Here is a 17,189-nt window from a genome sequence, read left to right on the forward strand (position 1 = left end):
AGCACCAGAGTTCTAAATACTTTTTGAAGTCTTTCCCGAAGTTGCATGAAAAAAAAATCTCAACCTAAAACAAAAATCAAAACTTTGACAGACCACTGAAAGTAGGTGAGCATTAAGAAAATGGACCTTAAAAGCCCAGACATGATGTATACAGACCCAGCAATACTATGCAACAGTATTGGGGAGATCTTGATCTACTGTCTACAAGAAAAGTATAAAGAAATATGAGTTAAAATAGTGAGGACCTCATTTATGGGGTTTTGCAGTAGGGCAGCGCCGCAGGCCTTCTTGCAGCGCTGCCCTACGGCAAAAGAAACTGGCACAAATGTGCCGTATTTATCAGATACGGCGCATTCTTCTCCTTTCCCCCCGTGTCGGCGCACAATGTGCTGCCGTGTGCCAACGGAGGCATCTTTGCACCATGGTGCAAGGGTGCCTGCGTTGCGGGGATGATTACTTTTGTGCAGGAAGGAAAACCTTCCTGCACAAAAATAATCACAAGAGCATTTTTCCTCTTTTTATGTGGAATGTTTCAGATCTTGCAGGCAAATCAGAAATAGTTTTCTTGTTTTGGTAATCTCAACAACCATCAGGCTCGTGGTATGAGTGGTGTGAGTGAAGTCAGAGTAAGAATGGCAATGGAGTGGGATTGTTGATGGTAGACAACCTTGTCAATCATGCACATTGACTTGTTTTTGATGAGGGAGAGCCACTGAAGATAGGTGATGTGACTGTATTTTCATATAGTGTAACTTTAGTGAAAGCAGCAAGATAGGGCAAATAAATGTCATAACATTTACAAAAATGTTCACATTTAAAAAGAATCATCATTCAAGTAGCAACGTGATATATTCTGAAACTGTACACATTTTATTCACACATATATGAGTTTGGTGTCTAGAAAGCTAGGTTTTGTAGCAATACCATCCTTTTATTTTCAGAAATGAAACCCATTTTACCACTATGCACCCACTTGACATTTTCTAATAATGCACAATTGCCACCATTCTTTAGCTCATTCATTTTTGGAAGTACGGCCCTTTTGTCTTCAAATACATACTTTTCAATGTAGCTAAATAGATTTTGTTCCCACACACTAGTTTTTTGTTTTGTGATTTTGTAATTTTGAGTATACTTAAAATGTAATCCCTAAATATCAGCGTTAGATACTGCATATTTTAAGGTTGCACCTAAATGTAAAATTGTCTTTATGAGTGGGCTGCGCATGTTTGCACCACGCAACGTGGTATATGTGTGACAAAACTTCTAGGTCAGATTTTTGAAGCCTCACAAAGTAACTTTGCGCGGCTCTAAGCGCCTTAAAAAATCTGCAGTAACGCAGCTGCGTAAATCTGCCCTAGGAAGGCGTTCCATGTGGATGTTCTCATGCAACTCCCATGGATTTTGATGCATCCCCAAATTTCCAAGAAGCTGTAAACCTGGGTATGTGCCAAAATCTTACTTTCCCAGGGGAGGCGTAACAAGGAGCAATGTCTCTATTTCTCCTCGTTTCTTCCTCTTTCTATGGGTGCTGCATTTTGCAACACACATATAAAGAGGCATATGCATTCCAGGTTTGTTTTTGTGCAGGAAGGTGGCTCTTCCTGCACAAAAACAATCCTGAATGCAACACAGGCACCCTTGAACCATGGTACTAGAAACAGTTTAAGATACCCAAGTAAGTCTAATTTGCCCACCTGCAATCTCACCTGCCACGTAAGTCTCTCACGTGCATGCACAGCCTTTTGGCTGGCCTCCACACACACATAGGTACACTTGAACCTACAATCGCCAAAACAAATATTTGCTGTGTGGATCATTGCCCCTTTCCCACCTTCACTTGCCTCCTTAGTGGAGGGCTGGTGGTGCCTTCACTGCCTCCTATGTTCACGGTGTACCTGTATGCCGTCTCTTAGTGAGGAGGGTTAGTGGTGTCGACCCTGCCTCTTATTTTCACACTCTACCTGTATGCCTTCTCACAGTGGGGCTGCATCAGGGGTACACCCCACAGACCATTACGAGGATCAAGTGATTGAAAGCTGTTGTCTGAGCTAAGGCAGGTGCAACGCTAGGAACCTGGTGGACAAAAGGAGATTTGTGGGCCATGGAAACAAGGCAAAGAAACTGGCATTTCGAGGATCTGGCTAATGGAGGACTAGGGGCCATATGTAGGTAATCACTATTTACCGATTTTTAAATACAGAATTTTACCGATTCGGTATTTGAAAATCGGTAAATTGTATGTAGGTAATAATTCGGTAAACTTTACCGAATCAGTAATATTCGGTATTACCGATTCGGTATTTACCGTTTCAGTAATTCCCATTCATTCCTATGGGCCTGGAGGCCCATAGGAATGAATGGGAAGCCATTCACTATTACCGATTCAGTGAATACCGAAATCGGTAATAGGGGGGATATATCCAAGGGTGGCAGGGTGTCACATTGACACCCTGTTGCACCGTTGAATCGTGCATGTGTGCACATGTGGCACACATACATGCCCTAAGGGCATGTATGTCTGCCACATGGCACTGACAAAAAAACAAAAAAATGCTTTTTAAAAGGTATTCGGTATTTACCACCAACTTATAGTTGGTGGTAAATAACGAATCCTGAATGCAAAAATGCACTCACTTGAGTGCCTCCTACATAGGTTTCAGGATTCGGTAATTTACCGATTGGGACTTTTAAGAATTCAGTAATTTACCGATTCCTTAAATTACCGATTCGGTAAATTACTGAATCCTTGAAACCTGCCTTCTTCATCTCAAATCCCTAAATACCGGTCGGTAACGGTGAAATTTACCAAATTTCACAGTTACCGACTGGTATTGCCTCACCTACATATGGCCCTAGATCATTAGACTCCTCCTCTGATGCCGCCATGCCCCAACTTTGTATACAGTGGGGACAAGACCCCTCTCTTCTTGCTTGGTGCGAAATAATATATATCTTAAAAAGTGGGCATAAGCGAATTTGGCTTCCATAGGTCCCTGCACCAACACGTTTGCATGAAATTATGCATGTGACAAGGCAAAACATGCAGTATAGCTCCAACACCTCATTGAAGAGGCCGCCCGGATCTAGAACACTCTTTAACTAGGTCAGATATGTATTTATTTACAGTTTTTATAGAGCGCAACATTTACCCTAGTGGGATATCACGGCTCTGGTATCACTTCCTGACGTTTCTGAAGGCATTGTTAGTGAGGACCCCAAAAGCATTAGGCCCTAAACAACCATGTTTTTGGCTTCTTCCTGAACCACAAATGATATTTAATGAGGCTTAGGTCTAATGGTCATTTGCTCCATTGGACGACTGCCTGATATGAGAAATACTGCCCGCCCGTTCTAACTTACTTTATTCACCTAGTTTTTGCTGATGCAAGATTACAGGATCTCAGCTCTCGTGAAGGCAAATAGAATTCTATGTGTTTTGCAAAATTATAGGGCCAGTCTTATGTAATGCTTTGTGTCCATGGCACAGTAACTTATATTTCGCTCTTTGGCGCATTAGTAGCCAGTGTAATGTCTTCAGACATGTTGATGCCGAACTAAACTTGTCCTTATTGCAGATTAACTTGACCGCTGCATTTTGAGTAACCTGCGGTCGTGAAAACAAGTAGTCATGATGTCCATTCTTATTTTGTAAAATTGCCAAGGACGTGCATATAACCCTTCTATCTTTATCAATTTTCCCAGTGCCTTAAAATTAAGACTTTTTTGGCAGGATTATTAAATTGATTTGAAGGGATATGCTTTTTTTAGAAACTAATCTAATTTCCTAGTGGCAGTGATTTTTACAGTTCCGAGTGCTGGTCCAGAGACTGCACCCAGTAGTGTCTGTGAATGTATAATATGAAGAAAAGAAAGGCATGCTCTTAAAAACACTGAAAAGATCCCAACTCTATAAATTCACTGGATGTATGTCATCACAACGCATGCTTTTACAATGCATGCCATTACGACGCAACTTTTACAACGCAAGTCGTTACAGCGACTTGCGTTGGGGGGCTCTGGATAGTGAATAGTTTAATTTACTATTCCAACTCCAGTCCCCGTGGATAGTAGGGAAGGTGTTGGATAGTAATTAAACTATACACTATCCTAGAGCGCCCTCCAGAGCAATTCGTTGTAATGACTTGCGTTGTAAAAGTTGCGTCGTAATGGTAGTGCATTGTAAAAGTTGCGTTGTAAAGGATGTTTTACAAATTCACTTAAACTTGCCTGGTTGTTGAAGGCATCAGGTGCCATCTTCTTGTAAGTCGGAGCAATCAATGTTGACAGGTTCTGCAGACGTGCTTCGAGCCTTTCCTCCTGTTTCAAGAAATACATTAAGTATAAAACATCCATCCAATTGTTTTGAAACATTCTGATTTTACCTAATCTAGTTATACAGATTTTGTAACATTCTGATTTTACCTAATCTAGTTATACAGAGCTGTATGTCACGGTACTGAGCACAAACATACCGTGCTGCCAAAATATCATAGCTTAAATATCGACTAACAAAACTTTTGCGAAGTTAGGTTTTCATGGAGGGGGATAAAACGCAACCCTGCCAATAATTCAAGTGATGTTTTCCTCTACAATCGACTGTGTTATTGGCATGTACTTAAATATTCTCTGTTCTTGCATGTGATTTTGAGTCCTTAAAGTAGAATATAGCATGTATCCTTGACGTATTACTTACAGAGTATCATGCATCTAATACATCGTTTATATGGCATGGACTAGGCAGGAAAGTGATAGCATTTGTCGATTTTTGATGCGGCCAACAGATCTATGTCTGGGGTGCCCCCCAGGTGGCCGTAGGGGAGCAGGGTGCTGCATTCTGCTGAGTAGGTCTGCGAAGTTGTTATCTACACACCTGGTGTCCAAGGAACCGACAGACGGAACCAGTGTTAAAGTTGAAAACTATACATTGACACTGTTCTCACGTCGGGTGGAAGTCAGTGGACTCAGTGCCATGACAAGAACTGAAGAAATCATCAAGTCCTGGAGCACACTTGAGCACATCAAAACCCGATGGCAGAGAAAAACAATCTAACAATGCAGCTGGTGACCATGAGCATCTACATCAAGGGAGGAGTCATGACACCTCATGACTCGAAAGACATCATAGAAGAAAAACTATTTGCAATGTCCAAGCCCAACGCTAAATTGAAGGAGTATGCACATCATGTATATCTACAGCCATACATGCTACGAACATACATCTTTGCTGTCTCGACTTGTACGTGTCTCAATTGACTCGCTTGACCCTCCAGAGGGAGATATGTCATTTCCAATTAAAGCCAAAACTGTAGACAGGATTTTCAAATGCTGGTTCACACCTTCAAGGTGATCACTCAAAGAATGAGCTACATTTGCTGGGTTGACTAGCCCTATGTACCTTAAGCTTTTGGGCTCTAAAAAACCCATGCCCACTCTCATATCTGAAGAGATCCTGATGTGGCTAAGCAAATCATGTATGACACACAGTAAAATGGTCACACAAAGTTGTTTTGTTACACCAACAGAAACTATTCATATTTCAACAGAGGAGGCAAGGGTTGCCTCTGTGATTTGGCATAAGAGGTATTTGTTGTAGGACAGTCAACAACTTTCTATAAGAACATGACTTCATGCATTTGTTTCATCTTAACAAAACAGGCAGTGATACAATTCCTGGGTCTCCTATGGAACAGGATTGTACCCTTATTTTGCTATGTTAAGTGGGTTTATAACGCATGTGATTGGCTGCCAGTGAGGAGTTCTTCGTGCTGTTCCATCTGCTAATGGTGAACCTTGACGGATCTTGAGGTTAGGTTGGTGAAGCAAGGGCAGTCACTGGTGCATGGCCATTTTATGAGATACAATGAAGACTCCCTGGCCTGGGGGCTGCATATGGAGTTGACGAGCCTCAACAGTGGGAGAAGGTGCAGCAGAGGAATGGGCATCACGGTAATGTTGTACCCACCAGGCATTTGACAAGTAGCAGCCCTCAGCATACATGAAATTGAAGGAGGGGACTAAGGAGTCGCATGCACAGACAGTGCAGTAGTTATTGGGGATAGCACACCCAAGGATGGGGTGGACCTCTCCACCATGCAGCCCTAGAGCCTTGCCCAGAGGAGCAGAATGAGACACACTACAGGAAACAATAGAGGACACCACTGCTGATGCACAAAGGATGGAATGACTCCTGTAGATGTCTACTAAAGTAATCCTACACAGAGGACACACAGTGGCGCAACACAGGTATGAACCTGGGACTCTCTCCGCCACTTACCTTTGGATCCTCCCCATTCATCTTATCGCTTCCATTCAGAAAAGCTAATGCCATCAAGGTCAAAGACAAGGACACACATCAGTCCCAGGCAAAAATGTACAGGTATGACAAAACTTCAGGTGAGGCGGCTCTGGCGGCTGAAGAACCTCCCACAAAAAGTGAGTCATCAGTCTCAGGGGAAATTATTCCACAGATCATAAAATGTTCAAACATGTTGCTGTAATGCAAATGGACGAACTTCAAGTAGACATTTTGCTTCTAAGACAAGACTTCCATACGACACATTTTTAAACCAATCAAAGTACCAGTAAATCGTCAAATGGCGATGTACGGCTTCAAAAGGGTTGTGTCCGCAGTCTTCTACCGTGATATGATGATCCAGGGTGCCTTGATTCGAGGCGCAGTTCGTTGTATTCAACTGTTGGCAGCTGTAGAAATTACCTTGGTTTTTTTTACTACATTTAACGAGTGCTTGTGAGGACTGACCGTGAGATTACAGTGCGGTGTTGCACTCTGAGATGCCTAGGAATGCCATAATGAACTGACTGGAATATGGCTACGATTGACAGAGGTGATTTACTGTTATTTTGGCTGGTTTAAAACTGCTTCTGGTCCTTCTGAGTGTGTGCAGAACCAGTGGACTTACAATAGTGTCCTGATGAAACCTTTGTAAGGCGAAACGTGTTGGCTGCATGTGTATAGTGTGGTTGAAGAAGTTTGAATAAAGAAGAAAAATCTCCCACAGTGACAAGGACCTACAAGTTTTGATTTATGCTAACTGTTTTTCCATACTCAATAGTTTTTTTGTTGCCTCTCTTTCTTATGTAACAAATTGTTAAGTGTATGGTCGATAAGCACCATTACAGGCGTGCAACTTGGAATCATTATTTTGGTGATTTCTTCAGGTGGTGTGGCTTCGGGTCCCTGGCTGCCTTTGTTTATTCAGTATTACAGTGAGAATGTGCCATTTGGGGGGCCAACTTAGTCCTCACATCAATGTTCCGATAAAATGGACCCTCTCCTGACCAGCAGAGAGGGATTTTAATGACCAGCTTTTGTTGTGCGTGAGACTGCCTATGTTCTGCAGAATGGTGTTGGTTACTGATCAATTTCACTATACAACGAGTCTCTTTGTTTTATTGGCAAAAAGCAAAACAAAAAGATTTATGAAGAAGAAATTGAAGGAAAGATATCAGTTTTAAAAAGGAGACTCACTTCTTTTGGATCATCACCAGATAGCTTAAACTTCCTTGGAACTCTACTTCTGGCAAACTTGCATCCATTATAGTACATACTCCACGAACACCCAAAGGAGAAGGAGGCACCACACGTCTCACTGTCCAGCCCTTGACATGCACATGTACGTCTGAAAAAAAAAGAGATAGTGGAAAAATTCACTCAGAGGGAAGTGCAAGTTTACACTTAGGGCCTTGTTTAATGTTTGTAGGCTGGCCTGCTAGTCCACCAGATCAATGGATGGATGTATTCTGCGAGCCTGCCCTATGTAAACATCTCCACAAGTAAGGGTGAGATTGCTCTGCTTTTAGCAGAGCCTTTTGTGACAGCTCATCTGAAGGCACTGAAACTTTGCTGAGAAGGTGCATTGTTTAATGTGCCTGCACAGCAAAGGTTTTTGGTTTTCAAAAACAAATCCCCTAAAGCAGTGGTTTGTTATCTAAATTAAAATATGTGCCTGATGTGCTGGGATTTTACACCCAGTGAGAGCTGGTCATTTCTTTGTTTTTCTGTTTGGGACCCCAAGCTTTCTCTGGCAGTCCCACCAGGAAAAAAGTACTCTTTTTCCGCCATCACAAACATGACTGACGCTAAACATGGTGGTACAGAGTAACTGCAAGGTTTGCGGTTGGGAAATCCGTCACATTTTGGTGAATGTTCTATATTGACCAAACTCTAAACAAAGACCACAGTCTCCTCTGGTTGGTCAATCCACTCACAGACATTTTCAGTGACAACAAACCTCACAATTCTTTTTTTAAGAACACTTTACAAATAAAATAAAAAAATAGTTTTAATCAACAGTTTAAATTTAAAACATTTCTAATTTCGATTTGTAGATAAAAAAGAAACATTTAACAGTATGCATAAATTGCATTTTTATCATCAGCATTGCACACAATTTGAACATCAGAGCATACATATGTCTAGTTGTTGCTAGTCATGAAAAATCTAGCTCTCACATTAAAAATCTAGCTACCACTTTCTGTGGGCTGCTCTATTCCCTGCTGTTCCTCTCTCTTCGTAGAAGTAAAGGGTAGGAGAGTAAATGTGTATACCTACGTTAGAGATCTTCAATTTTCCCACTGTACTAGTATGGAGCCACCCCAGCAGAAGAGACAACTGCATCCCAACAGACTGGCAGAAGGAGTGCATGGCTCAGGTCCAGAGTAAGAAAGTTCAGAGCCTACCCAATATAATGGCTAGCCAATTGGGTGGTCCTACTACCCAGTAACAAATCCTTTTTAAGACACTTGTTATAATCTGTCAACCTCTATTATCCCAGCTACCTAAGGCAGTGCCCTACAATAGCCTTCACTTAAAATCAGCCCTCCAACGCCTATCGTCTGAACAGGAGTGTTGCTTTACTGGGGTACTTCATCTTTTGAAATATTCTGCAGAATTCAGCAGCACCTAACAGGTTTAGCTCCTCTGAAGACCTTAAATGAAAGGCAGTCCTCAGTGAAAAGGAAACTGCACTAATTGTTTGAAAAAAAGCAGATACCAACTTTAAAATTGATCAGTATAAACTGCTAAAATGATGAATGAAAAAGTGAAACGTAAAATAACTGCATCTCCCACAATGCTATGTGACCTTGCTGATGTAAAGCAAGGTGATTATTTCTGTGCAGCTTCAAGTGCTGCCACAATCCTGTTTGATGACCCATCTGAGGGCATTCGTGGTATGCTGTGGATATGTGGGACACGGCTGAGGCTGTGCAGTGCATAGCATGGCTAAGGATGTGTAGATAATCGTGGATATCAGGGCACAGGGTATGAGTAGAAGAGTGACAGGCTAAAAGTGTGCAGGGTGTCTGGCAAAACCGTGGAAGGCTCAGAGGTCATTTTTAGTAATACAAATTGACAGACTACTTAATATCGATGCAGGTGAACGTAACCTTATGGTGAGTCGGCATACATTTTTTCTTACACTCCTCATGAGCTCAGTGCTACGATTTATGGGTGACAAACACACACCTCAGATCCAGCCTTCTTTATTATTCAGGGTTAACACTTTCAAGTCAGCAACTCTGGAAGAAATTTGGGGATAACTTCCAATTCCCAGCAAAAGCAAGATAGTTATTTTGTAAGATCAACTTCCAAATGAGTAACCGCAGAATATCATTCCTTTTAGTCCACATAATGCTTTGGTGGTGCAGCACTTATCACCAGCTTACTGGGCAATTGCAACACCCTAAACATTAATCTATACTACATTCTGGTCAAATAAGTCTATTTGTGATTCATCAGAGCATCCTCAGAACGGTTTTGATGATTCAGAGGGGTGAGCACTGATGTAGCTATTGGTCACGAGGAATCACAAGGCACCTGCTGTGCTCCAGGACATTGATGATGTGGGTGGGAGTGGGTTGGATCCCAAAGAGTCTGACCCATGGATGGAACGTTGATCTTTTGATCTTCAAGGCAAGGATTGAAATCTTGGTCTTTCAATTATCAGGGCACAACTAATAGAGCGCAATCGAATGCCAAATATCCTTCCTGCAACCTGTCACCCATAAAGATCCTCAAATCCTTTCGTTTGAGATGTGTCTGGCTGTCATTTGCATGCATGTGGTTGCTGACACAATGTGCTTGCAGCATTCAGGCTATTAAAACAATTTAGATAGTTGGCTAAATGATCAATCCCAGAACAGCTCTTCAACTGATGGTGGTAAGATCAGACAGGAGGTAGCAAGTTTGACTTGCTGAGTGTGATTCCTCAAGGAGGGAAAAAAGGAGAATAGGATTGTCTTTCCCATTCATGTGTGTGCAGGCAGGCAACTGAACAGCATATTGCGGTCAATTGTGTGAAAATGTGTGCCTGACTGAAGGCCTTTGTATAGTATCCACAAAGGGTCTTTTTTCAGTGCAAATTTGGCATTGAACCGTCACCACACTCTCCCTTTCCAGTGCAAGGAGTGCTCAAATGCCTCACACTCAAGAGCCTATGCAAAAAGAGACAGACCAACTGTTTAATGAACACTAGTGAGGCAGTATTGAATTGTGACTCCTGCGAAGTAGCAAATGCCAGGGGGGAGGGCTGCATGGGATAGTGGACATCCATCCCAGCATTCACATATGAAATGTGTCTACTTTGTGACCCCCTTAGAGGAGCAGGTGTCACAATGTCACAAACAGTGGTCCATTGTGATTGCGACATCAGAGAGTGTATTCAGTGGTCCTCAAGACCACTATCATCATCTCCCTATGTCTACAACCTGGAAAAGCATTGCGTAAGCAGACTAAATTTGACAGCCTAATTGTTAACTCTTGCCCTCAGCAAGTGACAGCCATTCCCTACTGTCTCACTACAAGGATGGTCATGATTCATTTGTGCACTACCTTGCGAATCACAAGGAAGAAGAGCTCCCCTTGTCCTTCCTCAATACTTTACTGCGCAAAAGGTTCTGCAAAATGGTTGGGCATTGCAAAACAAGACTTTGCATTTGTACAGTGATTTCCACTGTTATTGCAAATGAAGTCTTTTGAGTATTAGAGCACTTGTCTCTCAGAGCTGTGCTGAGAGGTCCATTACAATCAGTGCACGTGACAGATGTTTTGTTCTATAGTTTTGTTGCTGCCCCCTCACACAGATTAAGGGCCTCCAGTGGTGCGGTTTTCAATGCCTTTGTAGTCCAGGAAAGCTTGAGGTGGGATAGCAGTTGGATGCTTATTCAAGATCAAAGCGTTGATTCAGGATCATCTTTGTCTTTTTACTGGAGCTGCTTGGTGATAGATTTGGTTGAAGAGGTCCCGTTGAGGTAGATGAGAATTGAAGTAAGATTGGGCGGGCGATGATAAATCGCGTGTTGCAGATATCAGTAGTTCACACCATTTATAGGTCGAACCTAAGGGCAGCGCTCATGCGCTGCTCGCTCTGCAAGGCATGCTTTATTGGAGTAGGCTTTGAAGCTCCGCCCACTCTCCACCCATATTTGAAATTGGCTTATGTCATTGCCCTTCATAAATGTTGGCTTCTGATTGGTACATAGACTTCTTAGTCCCTCCTTAGTATTGTCGTGTCTTCACTTATAACCTCCCATGAGGACTGGACCTTTTACTGTGTCCTAACTCTGGAGCTTTCATTTGCAGTTCCAATAACTGTTTACTTCTTTAAGGGACACAGCACGCACGGGATGTCAGCTTCTGTAAAGGTGGTTGCTTCCTAACCTACTTTAAATTTTGTTTAAAGTTTTAAGTATGCTGCGTTACCGCTGCACGGGTGCAGAAGTCTGCTTGGACACTTCCTCCTTTGTTACCCCTCGAAAGCAGACCCCTTCCACCTTTCACATGCCTGTACGCCTTTATTTTTTTCTTTATTTAATTACTTAGCAATTAAGTGATCTTACTACAATGTGATATTCATTTAGCGATTTGGATAGAAGTATTTCTCTAAAGTGATTGCGAATGTTCCGCTCAGGAGGTGACATCGCAGCAAGTGTGCTCGTAATTCCCACCCTTACCAGCAAGGCAGGCATGTTCCAGGGTTACAGTTATTAGCGAGCGCACAGAAGGTTGCCAGCAAACACAGGGCACTGCAGCACGCTGGGGATAAGAGCCACTTCCGGGGAAAGGCTGATGGACAGTGGGGGTTGGGACCAATCTGTGTGCCTGCTCTTTCTTTGCCTGCACTTGACTTCTTCCTGTTACTGGCTGAACATCGTTTGCTCTGCGGCTCAAACTACTCAGCGTTGCAATTGACTGGTCTGCGGTGAAATACCCATGACTGCTGTGGGAGTGACTGACTTCCATGTGAGTGAGGTTATAAGAGTGCTCCATGAGTGTGTTAGTTTTCACTGACTGGTCGGCGAATGAGTGAACAAATGCTGCTCTATGACCGGGCGCTCTGCCTCTCACTGCAGCTTCCTCTCTGTTGGTGGCTGCGGATTGACTGCTAGTTTCGTGGCTGACTGCACACCGCTGCTTCTCCTGCATGCTTGTGATTATCTGTACATGAATGCACTGTCACTGTGAACATACAACTCTGTCACTGTGTATGGGTGGGTTATGATGACCACACAAAACCAAGAACCATTTGAAAACAACACACGGTGAGCTTTCTAATCTGCCTACCGGTCTGTGGGTTTGTGAAAATTGAACAATGACTAAATGCATATAATCCGCCTGAGACCAGTAGTATTTACCCCGTAAGGGTTCCACATTTCACTTGTTAGGGGGGCGGGGCATTAGGCAGCTGTATGTGGCAACTTGGGGTCAGAAGCTGTTGACCAGGAATCACAAACAGAAACCACGTCGCAAGGCAGTCTTTGTCTTCTAGTCAGGATAGCATTGTACTGTGGGTTGCCAGTGGTGGATCCTTAATGGCTTGAAAGGCTTCTGCAAGTTGTGGTATATATTTTTCTGGTTCCTGTAGTAGAAAGTTGAGATTGGATGGTTGCATAATTAGGTTTAGGGCAGAGTAGAGGAAGTTAACTAAGATATGATCTGTGCAACATAAAGACTTAAACTCCATGAATTAGAATCCAGCTATCAGAAAGAACAGGAGGTTGTAACTTTGATTCCTGGAGCAGGTTTTCTCTCAGTTATGTGAATGCTGCCTGCACAGCCTATATCACTAATTCATTGCACACATGTTGAAGATGTTGTCACAACATGTGGAGAGGTGATGTATTATGTACTGAGTCTTTGAAATATCAGTTGGTATTAGATCACTGTGGAACACGGCAGTCCACTAATTATCAGTGCAAGCCCACATCTGTTTTAAAATCCTCTGCCTGTCGCACAGGACCTCTGCTAAATGCCCTGAATGACTGTCTTACAAAACCAAACTCTACACAACCAGTTTTGAATTGTGCTCTGACACCCAGAACCTTGTCTCTGAACCAAAATACACTAGACCCATAATGGACGGTGGAGGTTGTTGGTTACACCACCAATGCTTTGAAACTGATCTATTGTATACATTAATATTCTTGTCAGTATCTGAAAAGCCCCCAAAAACTTGTAAAGAGGGATGATGGGATTATTTCTGGCATCATATGCAAAGTACCATCTTGTACCCCCACAATCTTGCCAATGGCCATAGTTAGAGACATTTGGGGTCTCCTTGCTAATAACTCCCTATGTGGTTGCCTAGAATTGCCTTAATGAGGTACTAGAACAGGATGGAAGCAGATTAGATAAACAATGGACAAATACATAAAACAAATGATTAGCCAAAATGGCTATGTTTCCTGTGAGCAGCAGGTTTATCGCTTGGCTGAAAGCAGGTCTGATTGACATCACTTACTCTTCATTCAGCGCACAACGCCGAGCAGTAATGGCGCCATACTTCGGCAAAGTATCTGTGAGCTCCTTGTACAATGTGTCAGCTAAACTCCGACTTATGCCTTCCCACACCAGAATGACGATCACCACCACTGCAGTCTCACAGGAATGGCCAGCACGCTCTCGAACCAAGCAAAGCACCTTTTCACTTTTGCTACCTCTTCGGATTACCTGTGGGGCAAACAAAAAGCAAGAAAAAGACAATAAGATCAATGAAGCCATGTGTTTATTCTTCTGAAGGTAACCCTGTGTGTAGAGAATGCAACATGATGAACCCCACACATTAAACTCACAGAACAGATTGCTGCCTTAAACGTTTAATTAAATGCCCCATTTCTACTGCACACACAGGAAAGTGAGATTTCTATATGCAAATGTGTTTTCGTTAAAAATACATTTTAACCAAATCGTAATGTTTTACATTTACGTATTTGAATTTTATTTGAAATTTGATGATAACTGTGCTGTCAAATCGATCCACGTGGGTAGGAGTTTTAATGTTTAATATCTAGTTAACCTCAAGTTATTCAGTTACAGATGTTATCACTTGATCTTCACCATGTCAAATTAACTTTTAGATTTCTCATTTTACGTCAAGTAAGAATGTATTGCTTTGCATGAACATGGCGTCTGCTGAGCAATGTCATGTACCTGTCAGCAATGACAGAGCTTCCGCGCTGCTAATTTAGCTTGCATTTTAACAAATACTTTGATTTAGAGTTCTCTGGTAATTACAAATCAGCCATTTTCTGGAGGAAACCAGACACAGAGTGGTTTTCACTCAATGATTTTCCTGCACAATGTTATCTGTAATTGAAGAAGTTCAGCTGGGTGAATCTACTCCCTGTTGAAAGTTTTCCCAAGAAATTGGAGGCTTTTTAGTTACCAAACCTCTACTGAAACGTACCGTATTATAAGCGGAAGCACACCAGTGGTCCATGCAACTCAACAAACATGGATAAATGTGCCACCTAAATGTTTTTGTTATCGCCCTCAGGAAAAAGCAAAAACAAGGGCTGGACTTTGATCAGAATTAAAAACGTAAGACATCATCATAAGCATGATATGGGGGCCTGGGGTTGAACTGCGATACTTTAAGGCTGTCCAATACAGTATGAGAAGTTGCATGTTGAATGCTACTGGTCTTGGTACAGTTGTCCCACAGAAAGCATACCTTGAATGTCATGTGTATAATCAAAATGTAGGTGCATCTAAGGAGAAACAAGACGTTTTCTGTCCCTAAACCAGATGTGACGGATGAAAGGGAGGATAGTTCTACTAACTGGGCTCATGTAGTAAAGGCTCTGGACTAAGGTCTTGTTTCAATAGCTGTAGACCTGGGGTTTTGCACTGAACTTTTGGGCAACTGGAGGGTTAGAGACAAGATTGAATATTAATGAGACCAAGGATTTCATCAATCATTTGTCTGTGGTACTGCTATGCTACAGACGGGCAAAAGATCATATACCCCATGATGGCGGTAAGGTATTTAAGGTACACCCAAACTATGCCTACAAATTGCCTAAAGAGCAGTTTTTTTAACATTTATGAAACTACGGTTGCTAAAGATATTGGAGCGAGGAGGATGATCATCAGTAGATATGAGATTGTTTTGAACAACATGCGCCACCAAGTCTCCCCAAATACGACATAGTGCACTTATGTCGTACAGTTGCTCTAAATAGCACCATCTGTTAATAGTTCCTGCACACATACCTAACAAAAACAGACAGAATATCTCACATATATACTCCACACCACACCACAGATACACCGTAAAATGTCTGTAATATGTTGCCTTCAATAGCACTAACCACCAAAACCTACAAAACAAATATAAAACAACACACAGATAAAACATCAGACAGATACACAACTCGCTCATGCCACACAACTAATAGAGCTATGAATAGACTAACCGTGGGCAACGGAGGTTACCACCATCCTAAGAGATCTGTACAAAATGATAAAAACATCTGGCCCCACCATCTGACACTAAACCCATGCTCTCTGGCTATGTGAACAAGACCCTTCCACCAAATCATCTAACTACTTGTACTCATCTTGCAATTTAACCAAATGTTCAACATGCTCAACTAATACAATACTGTCCGAAAAACAAAACAAATACCTGAAACAAATCCTATGTTTACTAACACTCCAGCACTCAATTAGCCTCTGAAGTCATACATCCAAGACAGCCCAGTGAACTGCAGGTTTATTCTAATAGAAGATGCAACTAACCAAATACTGCAAAGATAACATAACCTACAAATGAATGTGCCAGAGGTTTTGATTGATGTTCATTCAAATCAATCCCCAGTACTTATGAATAGAAGTCCTCAAGCTTATGGTCCAATGAAGCCCTGCAGACTAACTTTTCAATTTGCGTTGGGAATATATTCCTCAGTATCTCAAAAAAAGGAGAATCACCAATGTCTTCAGTCTTTTTTATTTGTGTTGTACAACAAGGTTTTGGAAATTGTTCTCCTTAATTTCAAATGCAATTATACATTCCACACTATTTACTCACCATACTCTAAAAACTGCCCTGAAGAATTTAAAAAAAACAAAAAAACTTTCAGACATCCAATTTCATTCACTCACTAACATACCGATAAAATCCTGATAGGAAAGAACGAACTACTACTGCAGACATGAAAGACTATGTAGAAGGAGAAACATACCAGAATAGAGAGACATTGCCAATAGTCTTGGCCAGGTGAAGTCCTAGCCAAGTGAGGGACCTGTACAGCACTAACTGACAAAGACTGGAAATAGCAGCCTAAAGGACATACAACAAAAGCGCATAGAACATGTGAAAGGAAATTGAGGTATTTGGAGGTACAAACATTGTGAGACTGGTGAAAAAAATAGCAATACTAGAACCCAACAAGTGTCTGTGTGAGGTAAATGATCAAAAGGATTGATCTAATAAAACACATGATACATAAAGATTTTAGAGAATGGGTGATTAACTTTAACGGGTTGAAATACAAAATATCCTGATGAAGGACTGACATTTGGGGTCATGTCAACAGACGTTTTGTAAACTGACTGAATAGTATAGGAGAAATAATCAACCTAGAGTGTTTCTATAACAGACTAAAATTATGTAATGTTGTGTTTTTTCTCCTATCAAGAATTACCTAGTATGTTAATGTGTGAATGGAATGGGGTGCTGCAACAGTTTTTTTTTACTAATCAGGGCTGTTTTTAGAGTAGATGTGTCATGTAGATAAATAATGAAGGAGATGAAAGAATGTGTAATTTATAACTGCACTAAATTAAGAAGTGCAATTTTTTTACATAATAAAATTAAAAGGCAGAGGGCAAAACTGCTTCTCATGTAAAGCAATATATTTCCAGCATAAAGTGAAAAGTTAGT

The 17,189-nt window shown here is 41.7% G+C and overlaps 1 protein-coding gene across 1 annotated transcript in view; it reads right to left on the reverse strand.

Annotated features, from left to right (window-relative positions):
* Positions 1-17,189, reverse strand: part of TET2 (tet methylcytosine dioxygenase 2) — a 214,354-nt gene that overhangs the window by 24,654 nt on the left and 172,511 nt on the right. The window contains exons 5-7 of the mRNA XM_086962040.1: positions 13,764-13,972; positions 7,493-7,643; positions 4,231-4,320 (exon numbers count right to left, since the gene is read on the reverse strand). Coding sequence (XP_086818166.1) covers positions 4,231-4,320; positions 7,493-7,643; positions 13,764-13,972 — 450 coding nt within the window. The remainder of the gene's footprint in view (positions 1-4,230; positions 4,321-7,492; positions 7,644-13,763; positions 13,973-17,189) is intronic.

This window comes from Lissotriton vulgaris, chromosome 3_1 (genome assembly GCF_964263255.1).
Source record: "Lissotriton vulgaris chromosome 3_1, aLisVul1.2, whole genome shotgun sequence".
Classification (NCBI taxonomy): domain Eukaryota; kingdom Metazoa; phylum Chordata; class Amphibia; order Caudata; family Salamandridae; genus Lissotriton; species Lissotriton vulgaris.